Source organism: Ambystoma mexicanum, chromosome 1p (genome assembly GCF_040938575.1).
Source record: "Ambystoma mexicanum isolate Mex_15411 chromosome 1p, UKY_AmexF1_1, whole genome shotgun sequence".
Classification (NCBI taxonomy): domain Eukaryota; kingdom Metazoa; phylum Chordata; class Amphibia; order Caudata; family Ambystomatidae; genus Ambystoma; species Ambystoma mexicanum.
In genome coordinates, this window is record NC_090921.1 from 708888435 (window position 1) to 708907519 (window position 19085).

General features: G+C 42.9%; 1 protein-coding gene across 5 annotated transcripts in view; it reads left to right on the forward strand.

The window, feature by feature from the left end:
- Positions 1–19085, forward strand: part of ENTREP3 (endosomal transmembrane epsin interactor 3) — a 528225-nt gene that overhangs the window by 404902 nt on the left and 104238 nt on the right. For all 5 annotated transcript variants that reach the window (XM_069650116.1, XM_069650112.1, XM_069650115.1 and 2 more), the window contains 2 exons: positions 8298–8397; positions 16172–16262. In XM_069650116.1, coding sequence (XP_069506217.1) covers positions 8298–8397; positions 16172–16262 — 191 coding nt within the window. The remainder of the gene's footprint in view (positions 1–8297; positions 8398–16171; positions 16263–19085) is intronic.

Here is a 19085-nt window from a genome sequence, read left to right on the forward strand (position 1 = left end):
TACTAAGGCAATATTTTTTTCCTTACCTACTTTTGTCTTCAAAATTGATTTAACAGGTGGATTACTGAGGGAAGTTGTTGTTGTAGAGCAAGGTAGATTGCTAGCAAGAGGGCGTAAAGATTTCAGCAGAGAGGCAATTTCAGCATCATGATCAGACAAGGGAGTGGACGCGACTGCTATTTTCTTGGTGTTGTCGCACTTGAATGAGACCGAAGGTTTAGATCCAGGTCGCTGAATGGATGGAGTATCGGGGCTGAGTGGTGCAAGTAAGGGCCCTTTTAGTATCGGTAACGAAGCAAATCTGCTCATATACGCATCAACTTCCTTCCTAATTTCTGAACGACAATTCGCCAACATCTCTTGTTCGTGTTCAGTCGATGTGCAAGGTTGAGACAGTTTTGGTTCTTTTCATGTGGAGCGTTCGGCAGTCAAAATCGCAGTTTTTTGCACTGGGGTTTGTTTGTCGCTGGGTTCAACAGCCAGTGAGGGATGAAACACTTCCAGACTCGCTTGTTGTTTTTCATAATTTTGGACTGTGTGGACCAAATTGTCCAAAGGTGCATATGAAACTGGGGGTGCAGAATTTTCAGTTATGGAGTCAAGTTTTAGTTTGCGCATTTGACTTAGTTGCGTATACTTTTTTGTAATAGCGCAGGCCGTTTGCTGACTGTGCTTGTTAGGGAGAGTAAGCTTGTTGAAAAATTGCTTCGAACTTGTTGGTACACCAACTTCAGTTTTCTTTACATTTTTAGATTTTTTTTTTACCACCTCTGAATTTTTCTTTTTTAGTTGGAAATTTTTCTCAGAGGATAGAGCTTTAGGGGGTAATTGCGATGTAGTTTTAGAAAAAATGGTGTACGGTTCAAGAATTCGGTCATTCATGGACTCCTCACCTGCACCTTTTTCAGGAACAGGCGCAATCTCTCTGATGACCTGACCAATATACGGGAGAGAGCACAATATACCTGAATTATCTATGGTGATGGGAGACAATTGCGTTTCTGTTTGGGAGTGCAGATTGGACATTTCTAAGGCATTCAGTGGTACTTTTACAAAAGGACTATTATGAGCCAAGGTAGAAGTCATGGTGGCAACAGACACCAGTTTAAGCGGTTTTACACAGTTATCAACTGATGCTGTTGGCAGCACGATAGGCTCATTAGTCATTGGTCGTTGATGCGCCCAAAGTATTTCTTGCTTCGTCTGCCAAGCTAAGATAGATAACAACTGCGCACCCTGTACATCCATTTTAGTATTCAATGTGTTAAACAATGTGATGATAGTTTGTAGAGTTAAGTTCATTGCTCCCAAAGTTAGTTCAACTTCTTTAGACACATTTTGTAATGGTTGGGGCTTTTCAGCTGAAGGGCATTTGTGAGGAGTGGGAAATAGAAAAGAGGAAGTTACATTAGATTTCGTATAACCTACATTTGAAAACATTTTAGGTGAGAAGGAAAAATTTCCAAGTGTTTCTTGTACCGTGAAATCAGAACCAGGGGAAGGTAGGTCAATCACAGCTACATCCCCTAGGGATTTTACTGAAGTGGGACTGAGTTTAGTATCCGAGATTTGAGCTATGGATTCCCCTCTTAGAACTGTGCTGTCAGACAAGGAAGCATGTACAGTGGTGCTGCACCCCACTTGATTATGACTAATTATATTTGGGGGAGGCTGTAAAGTGGCTTTAGAATTTTTCAAGGTGGAGCTTTGAGTTGCACAGTTCGGATAAAAGGAGCGTATATCTTGGGTGCTTGGAGTTTGTTTCAGTGAGTTAGTTACAGGAAGAACAGTACACTTGGTTACAATGGGAAGCTTTGGAGGTTCTACTCTGTCTAGACGGGGTGTCGAGACACATGGAACAGTCTTGGCTTGTATTTTGCTGGAATTGAACAATGCACTTTGTAAGGGAGGCATCCCAGTGCGAAGTGTATGAAGATTTCGTTTCATTTAGGATAAAGATTAGGCAAGAGCCCGTAATCAAAATGTTCCTAAAAACTAAATTCTATAAGTGTTTAACACTCACAGTTTGGGGGCTCTCACACGCTCTCTTTGTAGATGGAAACGAGAGCAATATTGGTAAAGAATTGACCACTAGCCCGCTAGTCCGCGACGCTGCGGCGAAGCGGGACTTCACGGGGCTTCCACGGGTGCGCGCGCGCGGTGCGCGCGGTTCCTGTTCTTATAGACCCGCCTTCCAATCAAGAGTAAAGGCTATACAACAAAAAAAATTAAACAAATATAAGTGTCAGTGCACTTTTAAATTATCTTAAAATTATCTTGAAAGTCAATGTGGTGAGTTAATTCACCTCCTGGTTGTTGCAGTCCAAATAGCAGAAAATCAGCTTGCAAGTGAATAGGCAGCAGAAAAGCGACTCCGGGCAAAGCGGGACTTCACGGGGCTTCCACGGGTGCGCGCGCGGTGCACGCGGTTCCTGTTCTTATAGACCCGCCTTCCAATCAAGAGTAAAGGCTATACAACAAAAAAAATTAAACAAATATAAGTGTCAGTGCACTTTTAAATTATCTTAAAATTATCTTGAAAGTCAATGTGGTGAGTTAATTCACCTCCTGGTTGTTGCAGTCCAAATAGCAGAAAATCAGCTTGCAAGTGAATAGGCAGCAGAAAAGCGACTCCGGGCAAAGCGGGACTTCACGGGGCTTCCACGGGTGCGCGCGGTTCCTGTTCTTATAGACCCGCCTTCCAATCAAGAGTAAAGGCTCCTGGTTGTTGCAGTCCAATAGCAGAAAATCAGCTTGCAAGTGAATAGGCAGCAGAAAAGCGACTCCGGGCAAAGCGGGACTTCACGGGGCTTCCACGGGTGCGACTTAATTGGAGCTGTAAGCATAGGTGTAGTAAAAATGTCTTGCCCAGGTCTGCCTTCAGCCAGTAAATTTATAAGCACTATGCGTGTCCTTCACTGAAACTGTTGGTATTGCCAATGCTTGTTCTTCCTTCCATGCTCCCCTTCCCATCCCCTGCTGAAGCACTTGCAAATGACAGGTGTCTTTCCTTGGCTGAGGCGGCAGGCCTGCAACTTTGCTTTGAGGGATGCTAGGAGCCGCGATTCTCCTTGGACAGTGGTCCTCTCAGACCTCTTCTAAAGAGTTGGCAGGAAATCGCCATTATGTGCAGCCAGAGGACTGACAGGTCTGGTGCCAGGTCTCAGGAGTAGTCACTGTCCCCCTCCTGGGACAATACCAAATGGAGGGAAATGTCTAACTAAGTAAATATTGGGAGTTTTAAAATGTTGCCAATATTTTTCCTCTGGTACTGTATTTACATTTTACACAAAGGCTATGTACCAACATGAAAGCACTACTGACGTACATACAACTCTGTAAAATACTCATTTTTTGCATACTTCATGTAAATTTACATTTTACATATACCACATCTTAATAAAGCTTGTTTTAAAAATAAACATCAATGTATGGGTGCCTTTTTATGTATATGATGGACAGTGTGCTGGGAATTATATTAAATGTACACTACTGGCAAGGGGCTTCTTTCAGTGACCCTAAATGTGTGAGGGATCACATCTGCAATGCGTTACCATCATTTAGGATAAAGATTAGGCAAGAGCCCGTAATCAAAATGTTCCTAAAAACTAAATTCTATAAGTGTTTAACACTCACAGTTTGGGGGCTCTCACACGCTCTCTTTGTAGATGGAAACGAGAGCAATATTGGTAAAGAATTGACCTCTAGCCCGCTAGTCCGCCACGCTGCGGCGAAGCGGCAAAGCGGGACTTCACGGGGCATCCACGGGCGCGCGCGCGGTGCGCGCGGTTCCTGTTCTTATAGACCCGCCTTCCAATCAAGAGTAAAGGCTATACAACAAAAAAAATTAAACAAATTTAAGTGTCAGTGCACTTTTAAATTATCTTAAAATTATCTTGAAAGTCAATGTGGTGAGTTAATTCACCTCTTGGTTGTTGCAGTCCAAATAGCAGAAAATCAGCTTGCAAGTAAATAGGCAGCAGAAAAGCGACTCCGGGCAAAGCAGGACTTCACGGGGCTTCCACGGGTGCGCGCGCGGTGCGCGCGGTTCCTGTTCTTATAGACCCGCCTTCCAATCAAGAGTAAAGGCTCCTGGTTGTTGCAGTCCAAATAGCAGAAAATCAGCTTGCAAGTGAATAGGCAGCAGAAAAGCGACTCCGGGCAAAGCGGGACTTCACGGGGCTTCCACGGGTGTGACTTAATTGGAGCTGTAAGCATAGGTGTAGTAAAAATGTCTTGCCCAGGTCTGCCTTCAGCCAGTAAATTTATAAGCACTATGCGTGTCCTTCACTGAAACTGTTGGTATTGCCAATGCTTGTTCTTCCTTCCATGCTCCCCTTCCCATCCCCTGCTGAAGCACTTGCAAATGACAGGTGTCTTTCCTTGGCTGAGGCGGCAGGCCTGCAACTTTGCTTTGAGGGATGCTAGGAGCCGCGATTCTCCTTGGACAGTGGTCCTCTCAGACCTCTTCTAAAGAGTTGGCAGGAAATCGCCATTATGTGCAGCCAGAGGACTGACAGGTCTGGTGCCAGGTCTCAGGAGTAGTCACTGTCCCCCTCCTGGGACAATACCAAATGGAGGGAAATGTCTAACTAAGTAAATATTGGGAGTTTTAAAATGTTGCCAATATTTTTCCTCTGGTACTGTATTTACATTTTACACAAAGGCCATGTACCAACATGAAAGCACTACTGACGTACATACAACTCTGTAAAATACTCATTTTTTGCATACTTCATGTAAATTTACATTTTACATATACCACATCTTAATAAAGCTTGTTTTAAAAATAAACATCAATGTATGGGTGCCTTTTTATGTATATGATGGACAGTGTGCCTGGAATTATATTAAATATACACTACTGGCAAGGGGCTTCTTTCAGTGAACCTAAATGTGTGAGGGATCACATCTGCAATGCGTTACCATCAACAATGGTGTACATATGTACCTAAATAATCAAAACCAAAAGCTAACAGGTGTCCCAGGTAACCAATGTTGTGGACATTGTCCACCGCCATGTTATAAAAGATAACTGGTAAGAGGGCAATAGCTCATATTAATTAGTGTGCTTGAGGCAGAAGGGCAACCACCCTATTAATGAGATCACCCACAAAGGTTTGTTGGCCTGCAATTTGCAAATGATGACGATACATTTGACGGTTTCAATGCGACAATATCAAGCCCATATTTGGATAAGAAGGCAACATTCCTTGAGCCAAGGTCATATTAAGAGATGAGACGGCATCTTGTGACAAATTCATAAACATGTATGGTTGGGAAATATCCTCTACATATGATGTCACCTTGAAATAATATCAGAGAAAGTGAGTGTATCTTTTCGGTGAAGAGGAAATGTTATAGCGAACTTTGGTCAAAAGTAGTATCTTTGATGTCAATATCTAATCTGTTTTTCAAGATTCTATGAATTAACCATTCATTGTCAGAACTTGACGTGTTAACAGAGCGGACTAGCCAAACTGAGAGGCAAGCAGTCAAAACGGCGAGAAATAAGGGGAAAGACTGACTGGGTGGACCTTTTACAAACAACCAGTTCTAAAGGTTTCTAAAGAATAACAGGCTTTTGTTGTTAAAGGTATGGGCTTGCAAAAACCCTCGGTCACACCCCAAAATAGCAGTCGCCTTTAGACACAATGGGCCTCATTACGAATCAGGCGTTAAGGGGTTAACGGCGCCGTAAACGGCGCCGACCCTTAACGCCTGATTTTGAGGTCCCTTAGCGCCATGGTGAGTTTAACGCCTGCTTTTTGCAGGCGCTAAAATCCATGGCGCTAAGGGACCATGCTGCTAATTACGCCACTGTAATTTACGGTGGCGTAATTAGCGCCTTCCCCACTCCCATTATGCCCTATGGGGCAAAAATGGGAATGGGGAAGGGTCAAATGGGAAATGGGGATTTACCGCCCCACTCACCTTGGAATGGGGCGGTAAATCCGCCATCCACCATGGTGTAAACGTAGTTTACACCATGGTGGTAAGGGTACGACCCAGGCGGTAACTTACCGCCTGGGTCGTAATGAGGCCCAATATATTACAGACCTCTAGAAGACTTACCTGCTAAACAAGGAGATGATTTGTGGAAGTTAATAAGCTATTGGGCTATTTCCCCCAGCAAGATCTCAAATAGAAATGCTGATTATCTTTTCTGTTAAATCACAAGCTGAAGATCCTGATGGGTTCCAAAACACCATATTACGACCGAATGGGCCAATTTGTGGAGCCAGTATACTCAAACTGATGCTTGCGAGGCACAGTCCCTGCAGCATGGCAAGGCAGTATTGTTATGCCTGTACACAAGAAGGGATATAGAACTGACCTAAAAAGCTACAGAATGGTAGCCTTATTGGACTCAACCAAGAAGCTTTTTGCTAGACATCCCCGGGACTGCCTGAAAGGTTGGTCGCCAGAAAGGAATAGTCTCCCTTTCAAGCAGATTGCCAAGCAGTCTACAATAGATAACTGCTTGGCACTGTTGAGGCTACCTGAAAAATATGCTATTAAGAAAAATACCTGTTTCTACTGCACATTTGTAGACTACAGTACAGCATTCAATCTTGTTGATAAAGCATTACATTGGAAGAAGTTGCCTGATAGGAATGTTTCAGATGGCCTTCTCCCTTACTCTTTGTGCCTAATGGAGACAGGTCTACGTTCCTCTACACAGTATTGGGTGCCCCACAGTTAAGATATACACTCATAATTCACTTAAACACAGATTCATTTTGGCTCCATTGTGTTCATTGTTTATGTTTCGGACATTTCAGCACATCTGAATAGAGATAGGGTATTCCTCCTTAGGCTGGGATAATTCCTTGCAAATTTCATCTTAAGCGGGTGTTACAGCTGCATAGACCTAACTCCAATAAGTTGCTAACATACATTAACAAAGCTAGCAGGCTACTCTAAGGGTTCACCTCTCATGGTTTTTGGAGGGTTCATTCACTTATGAAAGTATATAATGGAAATGTCCCTCCCTAAAGTATTTTGAGGGTAAATTCCCCCTAAAGTCCTTTAAGGGTGTGTACGTCTAAGTCCAGAAATGCTACAGAAAAGGACCGTTAGGCGTGGAAGCCTCTACTGAACATTAGCCTATCACTGCTAATATAGGCTTTAAGGCTAGACCTGGGGCTACCCAGAATATGATTTAAACGGATTGAGGATATAATTTGGATTTATTGGGCATTCAAGCATGCAAGACCAAATACTTAAAGAAATAATATACACTGATTTGATTTTGCAAAACAATACTAAGCCACAGTTTCTGATGCTTGTAAAATATCTATTGACTGAATAAGGCATAGAAATGCAAAAGTTTGAAGTGGCAGATTCTGTCCAGACCATGAAATCTACTGTTAACGAATATGTGGCAATATTTACCAATACAAAGGATGCTGATTACTGTCAAACAATTGTGAAATATGACACAATCATTTCTACTGGTAAACGTAGTCTGAAGCGCAATTATGGGATCCTGGGCTGCATGGGTATTTAAACTTAAGATTGGGTAGTTTACCTTTGGAAATAGCAGAAGGAGCATGGGAAGGTATAAACAAATCAAATTGGTTATGTGGCCTAAACAAATTAGGGCTCCAAAATATAATAATCATTATGTTTATCTACCCAAACTTGTTACAAGCTATGCGATATTTCTTAAAATACTTTTTTATGCTACAAAGTACATTCTATCAAAGAGAGGTTCACTCTTTGAATGCCCCCAAATAAATAGGATCTGCATATTCTTTTGAAGTATTTTATGGGAATTGTATGATTATTTGTATCGGATTACATTTTAGTTGGTTATCTTACCTTATGATATTTTGATTTAATTGTTTAATATTTTGTGTGATTTTTGTAGAACCTAGAACAAAATAAAGAATTGGACCATACTAGGAACTGAGTGTGGGAGATGTTGCAACATAGATAAACCTGGCTTATTTTAGAGAAAATGTTGAAATCCTTGCTTTTCTAGCATTCACAAAAAACACAAACAAGCAATGTTTAAAGCAGACCAAGGAAAACATCATAGAAAGATGAATCTGCCAATACCAATTATACACAGATCTATACAAGAATACATTTCCACTGTTAATTAAGTTATTACATTGGTATTCATTGGGAAAAATGAAGATTAGCTTTTGAAGGATTAGCTATTTTGAGGTTTAGCTATTTGTTTGCTTAATGCACAGAATGAGGTTTGAGGGCTCTAGAAAAATACAAACGAACTGTAGTGAACACTGTCCTGATTTCTTGTTTTCTCTTTACATTTTATTCCATAGCATTACCTATAATGGATCGATGGACAGCCCAATTCCTCTACACCCTACCGACTTCCCTCCATCGTATGAGAGTGTCATGGGACTCAGAGGAGACAGCCAGGTAACATGGATCAAAGGAGAAAGACCAGTTTTCAGGACTGATATGAGAGTGAGAGACAAATATCAAGACTAAGAGTTGATGTCTGGGTAATCAGATTTAAGGGAGACAATGAAATAACAGCATGAGTGGAGGCAATCAGGGAACTAGTCTTATAAGCGGATCCTCCCAGCCGTCTCCTACCACTGACTGGAATCCACCTTGGACGCCATCTCCAATTGGACTCCTCAAATTGAATTCCCAGTACCTGTTCCCACTGACCCTATGCGATCCGCCATATCTTCCTTCCACCTCCCCCTCCTCCCCCTCTTCCATCCCTTCCCCCTCCTCTTCCCCCTTCTACTCTCCTCCTTCCTCCTTATGCCTAATCCCCTTCACTATCCTTTCCCCCACTCCTCCAAGCCACCCCCTTCCCCCTCTCACCGTCCTTACCTTCTCTACCCCCCCACTGCTAAACACGCTGCCCTCATGAACATTGCTCTATGGAACGCCAGATCCATCTGTAACAAAGCCGCTGCTACCCTTGATCTATTCTTCCGTTTTAACCTCCATTTCCTCTGCCTCACTGAAACCTGGATTCCTCCTCATAACACCTCTGTCCCCGCTTCCCTCACGACCTCCTCTTCCTCTTTCCTCCATATCCCTCGCCCCTCTGGCCGCGGTGGTGGCGTCGGTCTCCTGTACCACTCCAAATTAATCTCCTCCTCTTCATCTCCAACTCTCCCCTCTTTCCCTTCCTTTGAATTCCTCTACAAGTCTTTCTCCCCTCCCCACCCTATTTCCTTTCTGATCATCTATCATCCCCCTGGCCCTCTCTCCTCCTTTTTTGAAGACCTAGATCAACTCCTCTCACTTATTTCTCCCTCCCCCTCTCCTCTCACCGTACTTGGCGACTTTAATATTCATCTTCTTTCTTCCCCCCAAACTTCTCCCCTCCCCTCCATCCTTGATTCCTACCTCCTCTCCCCCCTTCCTTCATCCCATACGCACTCCTCTGGTTCCACTCTTGACCTCATCTTTAACTCCTCCTATCCCTCCTCCCCTGTCTCTTCTCTTCCTGTTTATCTCTCTGACCATGCCTTACTCTCGTTCTCCCTTTCTCCTCTCTCACCCTCCACTAATACTAATCCCTCCCCGTCAATCTACTCATGTCGCGACCTGCGTAATTTCGATCCTACCCTCTTCTCCCACACTTGCTCTTCTTCTCTTCCATCTCACCAAGACTTTGCACTACTCTCTCCCGATGAGGCTCTCTCCTCCCTTTCATCTTCTATCACCTCTGCCCTAGACCAACTCTACCCCCTTTCTCTCTTCCACCCTATTCATAAACCTTCTCAACCATGGCTTACTTCACATCTCCGCTCTATGCGGCGCCTTCTCAGGCGACTCGAGAGACTTTGGCTCAAATCTCCCTCGCTTTCTAATCAAACCTCTTACTTCTCTTACCATGCACTTTACAATTCTTGTCTTGTGACTGCCAAATCCTCCTACTACTCTAACCTTCTTCAATCTGAAGCCTCCCATCCTCGGCGGATTTTTCAAACTCTTTCCCGTCTTCTCTCTCCTCCCACTCCTGATCCCTCATCCAATTACACACTTTCTCCCTCTGCCACTTTCTCTTTCTGCCAACTATTTTTCCTCCAAAATCATCTCTCTCAGGCAAAAAATGAACTCCCTCTCTGACTCCTTCTCTCCTCACCCCCTTCTGATATCTCCTCCCTTCTATCGCACCTCACTTAAATCCCTTCTCCTCCATTCCCCTCCTTGAAGCCCCCCCTGCCCTCTCGACTCCCCCCCCTGATTTCACCTCTTCAATTCCTCTCTCCCCTCTCCCTTTACACTCTCTCTCCCTTCCTTCTACATTCTTTCAATCCTTCTCCTGGTCCCCTCAACACTCCAACTCCCACTCCACATTCCCCCTCTCAGGTAATTGCTCTTTACACTGTTTTATGGAATGATTCAAGTTGTAATTTTTGCTCATATTGTTAATTGTGTTTATTTCTGTGTATTTGTTGTTCCAATGTACAGCGCTTTGGTGCAAAGCGCTTTATAAATAAATAAATCAATCAATCAATAAGAGACAATACTTGGAGGGGAGAACCAGAAAATGGGCCAAAGAAGCGGGAGACTGATAACCACATTCTGAGAAAAAAGTAATGCAATGGGACTCTAGATAATAATTTAGGTAATCAAACTCAGAAGGGACTGATACGTTTCCAAACTAAGAGGAGACAGCCAAGTAACTGAGAGCGATTTAAAGAGGACGGCAGACAACTAGTTTCAGGGGAAACATGATGGTAGCTAGATTAAAAGGAAACACTCTGCTAATCAGAATACAGCCCAGTGACCAGGCTCTGAGAAGACAGCCAGATAACTGATTTTAGAAAAAATAGGCAGTTAACTGGACACAAATGAAGAAAACCATGAGTATACATACTCAGAGGGGACAACCAGGTGATGGGACTCAAATACAACATCAATGTACAGGACCAGATGAAACAGATAAACTGACTTAGATGGAACAGCATGAAAAGGACCATTAGAGTGGTCAGTCTGACAACTGATTCGGAGGGGAGATTGATGTAATCAGACAAGAACGGTGACCAGTCACAAAGGAGATAGTCAGGTAGCAGAATGCTGTGGAGACAGCCATATAATTGGATTCAGATGAAGCAATCAGGTTATGGGACTGAAAGAAGATGGCTATTTAATGTCAATGGGAAGCAATAACCAAGTTACTGGAACCAGAGGAAAGAGCCAGGTAAAGGACTTGAACATCTAGGAAACCACATTCCGAAGGGATAGCCAAGTATGCACAGTCAGAAGCCAGAGCATGTCAGTGGGGCCCAAAGTAGACAGCAGCTAACAGGACCCAGAAGTGGCAGCCAGGCATCAGACCCCAGTTCAGACTTCCAGTAGAAGAAACTCACAATCAATAGCTAGTGTGAGAAACCTGGAGGTACTCTCACAACCACTCTCTAGGAAACTTCTGTTCAAGTGGCCAGGGAAAGGCCATCGCTTTTGGATCTAGACCCTGGGGGTGGACAAGCTAGGGAGGATGACTGGCTGGAGGATCCTTGGGGATTGGGGAGAGAGGGCCGGACGCTGACACATGGTATCTGTCAAGGATGTGTCCGGATACAGATAACCCCAGCCACCAAAGTACACTGACTCGGGTCTCCTTTCACAGGGAGACTTTTCCCTTGAGAGCACAGCCTGCAGTGAATAGTAACAACCTGACAGGCTAAGGGCTCAAGTGAAAAGGCAGGAGCAACGAGCAGTGCTAGAGGGGAAAAGTCAATACCATGACAGTTGACAAGAAATACACCACCACCCTCTCCCTCATACCCAACTCCTACCTGTTCTTCTCTAGAGAATGCCGGTAACCTATTATGACACTGAAAGCTCCTATGGTCAATGATAGGCACCTTCGTCACAGAAGGATGGATACAGGAAGTAAGTGTTCTTCAAAGCCAAACCTGACCCGTACGGTGCAAGGGCACAATCTAAGAGGACAAAAGGTTCAAACACAAAGTACATCCGGCTCTTGAGAGTAAACACAAGGTCCAAAGCTCAGCAATTCCACCCAGAGTGATCCAAGAGGAAGAAAAAAAAAATCAAAGGCTCTCCAAAGTGTCACAAAAGGAAACAAAAGACGGGCAGAAAAAACACCCAGAATCTCAAAAAAGCACAGTAAATCCAAGCGTTGCAGCACTAACAAGAGAAGCAGCACAATCCAGGAACAAATTTAAACAGGTCTCAAATCACCAAGGAATCAGTCCAAGCGTAACACCAGGTGTCACAGCAGGCAATGGGTAAGAGCGGTAAATCCAGGAAGCAAAACAAGTCAAAAGGCAGAATCAAAGGCACAGAGTAGAACAGGGATATGAAGCTCATTGCACATTCATCACACGTTTAAAGAGCACCGCCTGGCTTTCTGTAGCTGTTTAAATGCAAATCCTTGTAGTATCAGAGGGTTTCGGAGAGCAGTGTGAAGTGAGAGCATCACTGCATCACGTGACCTAGTTCCCAGCTTCACAGGAACTGTAGTCCCACAACTTGCTGTGTGCCGGGAGTGTAAAGGCACAAACCATTGTGTTCTCTGCAGAAGACTTCGCGGAAGGAGCCAGTGGCATCGGGAGTGCAAGGTCAAAGTCCTGCAGGGGGCAAGTGAGTCACAACAGTATCATCCCCTTTCCTAATACTGACTTAACCTCCCTTCCCATAGCCTGTATGGACTACTTTCATTCATGCCCTGTTTTCCCCTATGAGTCCCCACTAAGTATTGAGAAGAGGAAGAAGCAACTAGGAGTAATGCACACTTCCTATTACAAACACCACTCTAGCACTGGGACGAAGAAGAGGGGTATAAAAGTATGCAATACTGAAGGTCAGGCATGACAAGCCAATGACTCACACCTCGGGCCCATTAATAGGACTCAGGTTTATAAAGGGAGGAGACACACACCAGCAGAGAAAGGAGAGCTACCATGGTGGAACAAGACCAGGTGGTTTGAATGCTGGCAACGAGCCCCGAGTACCGCTGCAGTGGAGACGCGAAGAGCCGGTAAGTGTCAGGTGACACAGGAAGAGTGGAGCGCTCCCAGGGGACCGCAGGCAAGTAACAGTCCACAAATCTAAGTAAACGGGATCTATATTGCATACTGAACTGAATGAGAATTGCAGCTTGAATGAAACTACACGATATTCACGAAAACCAAGGCATACGGAATACCGAATACATATTTGAAGTTAAACAGGCATAGTGAATGTCAGACTGTATGTAAGCACTATGCGCAAAGCGAAAGCAGATGAAAAATCGAACAAACACCTGAGTTTGAAAATAACCAGTGTGAGAAAGAACTATAAGTCTATGGTGAAACAAAAGAATGGTGCTGAAAAGTGTTACACTAACCAAGGAGAACATACATGTGAGAAGTTAGGAATCTCAAGCAAAAAAGCCTGTGAAGGAGTCAAACAAGGCCAAGGGGAACTTATGGTTATGTGACCTGTAATGGGATGACCGTGTGATGTAACAACTGCACCTAGGCCAGGGAGTTCCTCACTGTGAAGATCACAGACATCGCAAAATACGCTAAGGAGAAGCACATGGTTCCCGGTTGCGCGATCTATGATGAGTGAACCGTGTGGTCTGACAACTGCATCTAGACCAGGGAACTCTAAATAGTGATAAGTAAAAGACATTGTGAATAAGCCACAACAAACTGTGAATTGAACCTAAAGCAAGCCTAAAGGTGGATCAAGTGGACCTACTGTTTTCTTGTATTGAACATTTGAAATTAGTATAAGTGCTACAGTGAAATCTTGGGGAAGGGAACCCTGAGAACCAAAGGAACTGAGAAATGCTGTCTTTGGCCAGAGAAACTCAAGACATTCTTTTTGTGTGAACTGTGATATATTGAACTTGGGGAAGGGTACCTCAAGAACTGGCAGAATATTAACGAGGCAAGCAACTATTGGAACTGCGTTAAACTTGAGATAGGGAGCCCAAGAAGAACTTGTGAGGGCCAGCACAGGTTTTGACACAGACATACTTTTGATTTGGATTTACAGACACAGACTTCCCTTAGTTTTCTTTAGGTAGGGAAATCCCCACCTTAGTTATAGGGCATGTTAGGCATTTCACCATGCTGATACTTAATAAAGATTATATTGTTGGATTGGATATCTGTTGTCTCTGTCATCTTTTGATACTATGCCTGTCTCACACTAGTCAAAGGTTACTAAGGTACCACAGCCAGGTAAATGCAACTAGAACGGGCAGCCAGTTAATAAGCACAAGGGGATACACTATGTTAACAGATGAGCCATTAAGGTAACTGGACACTGACAGCCAAATCACCAGTCTCAGGGGAGAGTCTGTTAATGAGGTGCCAAGGGTTCAAATAGATAGCTGAACTCAGAGGCGACAAACAGATAACATGACTCACAGAGAAAGGTGGGATATGTAGCTCAGAACTGAAATGCAAGTTGCTGGACTTTGCAGATTCACAGAGGTGACAGAATTCAGAAGTGACATCCAGGTAACCACTCTCAGAAGCAACAACCAAGTAACACTAACCTGATGAGGTAGCCAGGTAACAGCATCCAGAAGTAATAGTTAAGTGGATATGGGAGATGGTCAAGTAACTGAAATAAAAGCAGAGAGTGAAGTAAACAGAATGAAGACGAGGTGATAGCAAGATAATGACAAGTAATGGTATGCCTAGGATACAGCCAGGCAGTGGGACTTGGGTGAGACAGCCAGGTTACAGTATTAGCAAGTTCTAGACAAGTAACCACACTTCAAATAAATAGCAGGTAACATCAATCGGAAGAGAAAAACTCGAAAGGGGCTCAGGAGAGATTGTCAGGTAATGGGACATAGAAGTTGTATACAGCCTCTCTGCGGCCTCCAGGAACTCTTGCAGTGTAATCATGTCTGCTGAACACAGAAGCAGTTGCAGAAATCAAAGGAATCTGAAATTGATTTTAAATCCCTTAACTAGTGACAGGATGATGTATAAGTGCTCACTCTGGGGAATTGGTAGGGTGATGGTTGTGAAGAATGTTGGTGCACTGTTTGCTATAGAGGATAGTGTCCTGTTACTGAATGAGCAATGTTGTATTATTTGTTGTATTGTTGACTGTAGTAGATAATATTGAGTAATTGGCTCTGATAAATGGTGTTGTAATGTTGACTAGGGGATGTTGTATTGCTAGCCATAGTGGACAACAGTAATATTCTGTTGATGTGGTAGGTGTTGTTACATTGTTCGCTGCAGTGGGTAGAGTTGTTTTTCTGTTTGTAATGAGTGGTGTATTGCTGGCTATGGTAAACTGCTGAACTGTTAACTCTTGTCAGTGCTGCTATATTGCAGGCTTCAGCACATGATGGTATATTGTTACCTATAGCTAGTGGTGTTTTATTATTGGCTTTAGATTATGATGGTTTATTGTTGGCAGTAGTGGATGGTGTATTTTTGGCTGTAGCGGGTGGTGGCATATGTCTGATTGAAGTGGTTTGTGGCTTAATATTGGCAGCAGTGGGTAGTGCTGTGTTGCTCGTTAAAGAGGATAGTCATGAATTCTTGAATTGTTGTCTGTGGTGGATGTTATTGTGTTTTTGGCTAAAGTGAATAGTAGTGTATTGTTGACCATATTGATTGATTTGATTTACTGGCTGTAATGGGTGGTGGTGTGTTTTTCACTGTAGTGGGTGATTTGTTGATGTTTTTAGTGAGGAGAGTTGTATTTTGGGTTGTAGTGGATGATGTATTTCTGGCTGTACTTAGTTGTATTATTGGCAAGCTGATGGTGGTGTATTATTTGATGTTGTAGGTGGTGTAATGTAGTTGGCTGTAGTGGATGTCGATTGCTCAGGTTGGTGCTCGGGAGTAAGTATTGAGGAATATTGTTGAAGCACACCCGGTTCAGAACATTGTTCAGGAGAATTGGGGCAGGCCTTCCAACAAAATGCAACTGCTGATGTGTTGGTCAACGTCAGAAAACGGCAACACTTTGTGTTCTGTTTTATTCTGACATATGTAAGAATAGAGTCTAGTTTATGACTTTACTTAGAGCGCAGCTGTGATAAGTGCTGTAATGTCATCTAATAATCGCTGTGCTGAGGTGGCTAAGTGCAGGCTGTCTCCACAGGTGCTGTCATTGGTAGAAATCCCTAAATGTGTACATGGAGCCCTTATAGTAGTTAATTCCATAGAATTCCCCTATAAGTCTTTTATTGAAAGTTAATCATGATTTCTTTTTGTTTCAGGCCACCTTAAATGTGTTTGATGCTCAGACCCAGGAGGGGACCCACCTAAGTCCAAGCAATGGATTCAGCTCCACTGTCCTTAGTGGAGAAGGTGAGAGTTTCTGTTGTGCTAACCACAACCAACATGGTGGATCAAAAATTTGTTTGGCTGGTGAAGCAAAGAGCAGAGGAGAATGGGAGTGTGAGAATGACGGAAGTAAAGGGAAACGATCACTTTGACAACATGACGCTTGTAGGTCTATCATAATGACGCTATTCAGATGAACCCATTGGTGCTTGCATGGTTACCATGATGGCTCTTGTGAGGTCAATGCGTTGATGCTAGTTAGTTGAAATCTCCGGTGCTTTTTGATGCTCGTGAAACTATTACATTGACACTCTTAACGTGTTAACACAAACATTTTTAGCCTGGTGGTGCTTATGGGTTTACTACATTGACCCTGATGAGTTTAAAACATTGTTGGTTCTGAATGAAACTGACAAACTATCTGGAGTTAATCAGTTGATCCTAATAAGTTAAATGTATTGACCCACATGAGTTTCAGCATCTTGAGGCTTGCATGCTTCAAGCCAGTGTGCTAGTGTGCCAGTGTGCCTTTTGAAATCAGTAAATTGAAAAGACACTTTTGTAAGATGTGCTACATGCTCATTTATTGCTATAGATGTGTGCCCATTGGTTAACACTTGTTTCGCCTTGGGGACTTTTTCAAAACCGGACATATACTAGTTAGTCATAAACAATGCACCATCACAATACTTATGCATCTGTCTCTTGCATTGAAGTAAATTATATTTTCAACGGTTCTATGTCATTTCATCGTGGGATATCTTTTTGCGGGCTTTTTTACAGCGGATATTTTTACGAAAAAAACTCATCTAATGTTTTTTTTTCTGGGGGGTTCCCCCCAGCCCCATCCCTTTAATTTTTTTATATATCCACAAACACCCACACCCAATATATATCTTTTTCAACCCCCCCAAAAAAATGAGATGAGTTTTTTTCGGCAATAAAAACGCGGTAAAAAGGCCTGCGAAAAAATATCCCGTGATGAAAGGACGTCGTACCTTTTCAACTGCCAGTCTTGGTATAGTCCCTCATTACTCAATAATCACAGAGCTTATATCCCCTTGTGGCCGCGATCCCATTGGTATCGCGGCCACGAGGGGATCTAAGCTCTGTGACTTAGTAACTAAGTAGGCACAAAATACCTTGGGGTAAACGATGGAAACAGGGCAGATAATAGAGTGGAAAAGATTGAAATTAACAGACCCAATCTACAACAAAAGGGAGCTCCGGCAGAGAATAGGATGTCACATTTTCCACTCATCATGTCGAAAGACAAATATAAAGGGACACCAAAAGACACAAATGGTATCTTGGAAGGCTGGAGAGACCAGAATATTATTTGCCGTTTTAAAGGCTGTACACACGCAAATAAGAACTCCTATGAAAAACATTAATTAAGGCTTTAGCCGAAACCCTAGGAGTCAAGGATCTTTCTTTCAATATTTTCAATGTTTCTTGAATCTTGTCTGATGGAGTGTTTTGTGGAGGCTGCAATTTTAGGTTTGGGGTGGTCAGCCCTCTTTTTAGGGCTTGTGTAATCAAATGCAGTGAAGCATTGTCACATAAGGGTATCGAGGTCTATAAGGACATAAAGCATAATGTATTTCATTTGCATGATACATGGTTAGATCCTATGTGGATATGTTAGGCCGAAGGCCAAACTGACTTTACGCAATCTAAGACCAAGGATCTTCCTATTTCTTATTCTAATAATTGCCTTATCATGGACCAGTCTAAGGCTGTATTAGAACTTAACTTGAGACAAACTCATGCCTCTACTTTTATATCGACTCAAGATAGCATTTCAGTCCAGGCTCGTGAGTCAGTGTACAGTTCTATCACACATACACCTGCGAATTGCCCCTAACAACTCCTTTATTACTAGACACGATAGCTGCTCCCTGGTACTAAATAAGTGCATTACTTTAAGTAGTTGGAACGTGGCTGGAGTTTTAAATAAATTAGGGGATCCAGATTGATAACATGGCTTAAAGAACATGACATAATTTGTATGCAAGAAACCTTGCTGATCAATGAGCGCTGCTTTTAAAATATTTGAATGAGTTTGAAGTATTCTCAGCCACTGCAAGTCAACTAGGGCCAGGCTGCAGGTCTCACAACTCTGATACGCAAGAGCCTTGGCCATAAAGTAGAAAGATATGAGTGCAATAGTAAAGAATGTACCATAGTTTCTCTAGACATTGAGCGAAGCCTAGGGGAGAAAGTTTCATTATTAACATCTATATTCATCCAACATTGTCATCTCAGGACATCTTTAAAATTGGTGGACCTCTTATCAATTTTTTGCCTCATGGTAAAAATCTCAGTTTCCTGATACTGGGAGATTGTAATGCAAAACTAGGGGGAATGGAAGATCTGGACAAGGACCAGGTCAGTCTAGAGAAAGGTTTGTGGTATTCCAAGCCATAGTCCATCTCTACCAGCAGAGAATACTAGAGGGTGTTTGAGTTAAAAAGGAGATGCGCCTGTGATATTCCTCCGAAAACATAATTTAGATCGGGGTGCGGTCCTTCAGTGATAGACTACGGACTGGTAAACTATTTTCCCATATAGAAATATTTTGGATTTTACGGTCATTGAACAGCCTGAGAGTGATCACAATCCTCTAGTGATTAAGTGGAAGATTTTAGCTGAAGACCCAGAGGTGGAAAACGAAGAGAACCAGGCAAACTCAAAAATTATTTTAAAAAGGGGCTGTATAGAAAGTATGTTAAACAGTATTAATATTGGTCCTTTAAAAGCAACTATACTTAATCCTAAAGAGGAGTAATTTAAGGTCATTGGTATGTTTGAGTTCCTAACCCAAAATTTAAAGGAGGTTCTAAA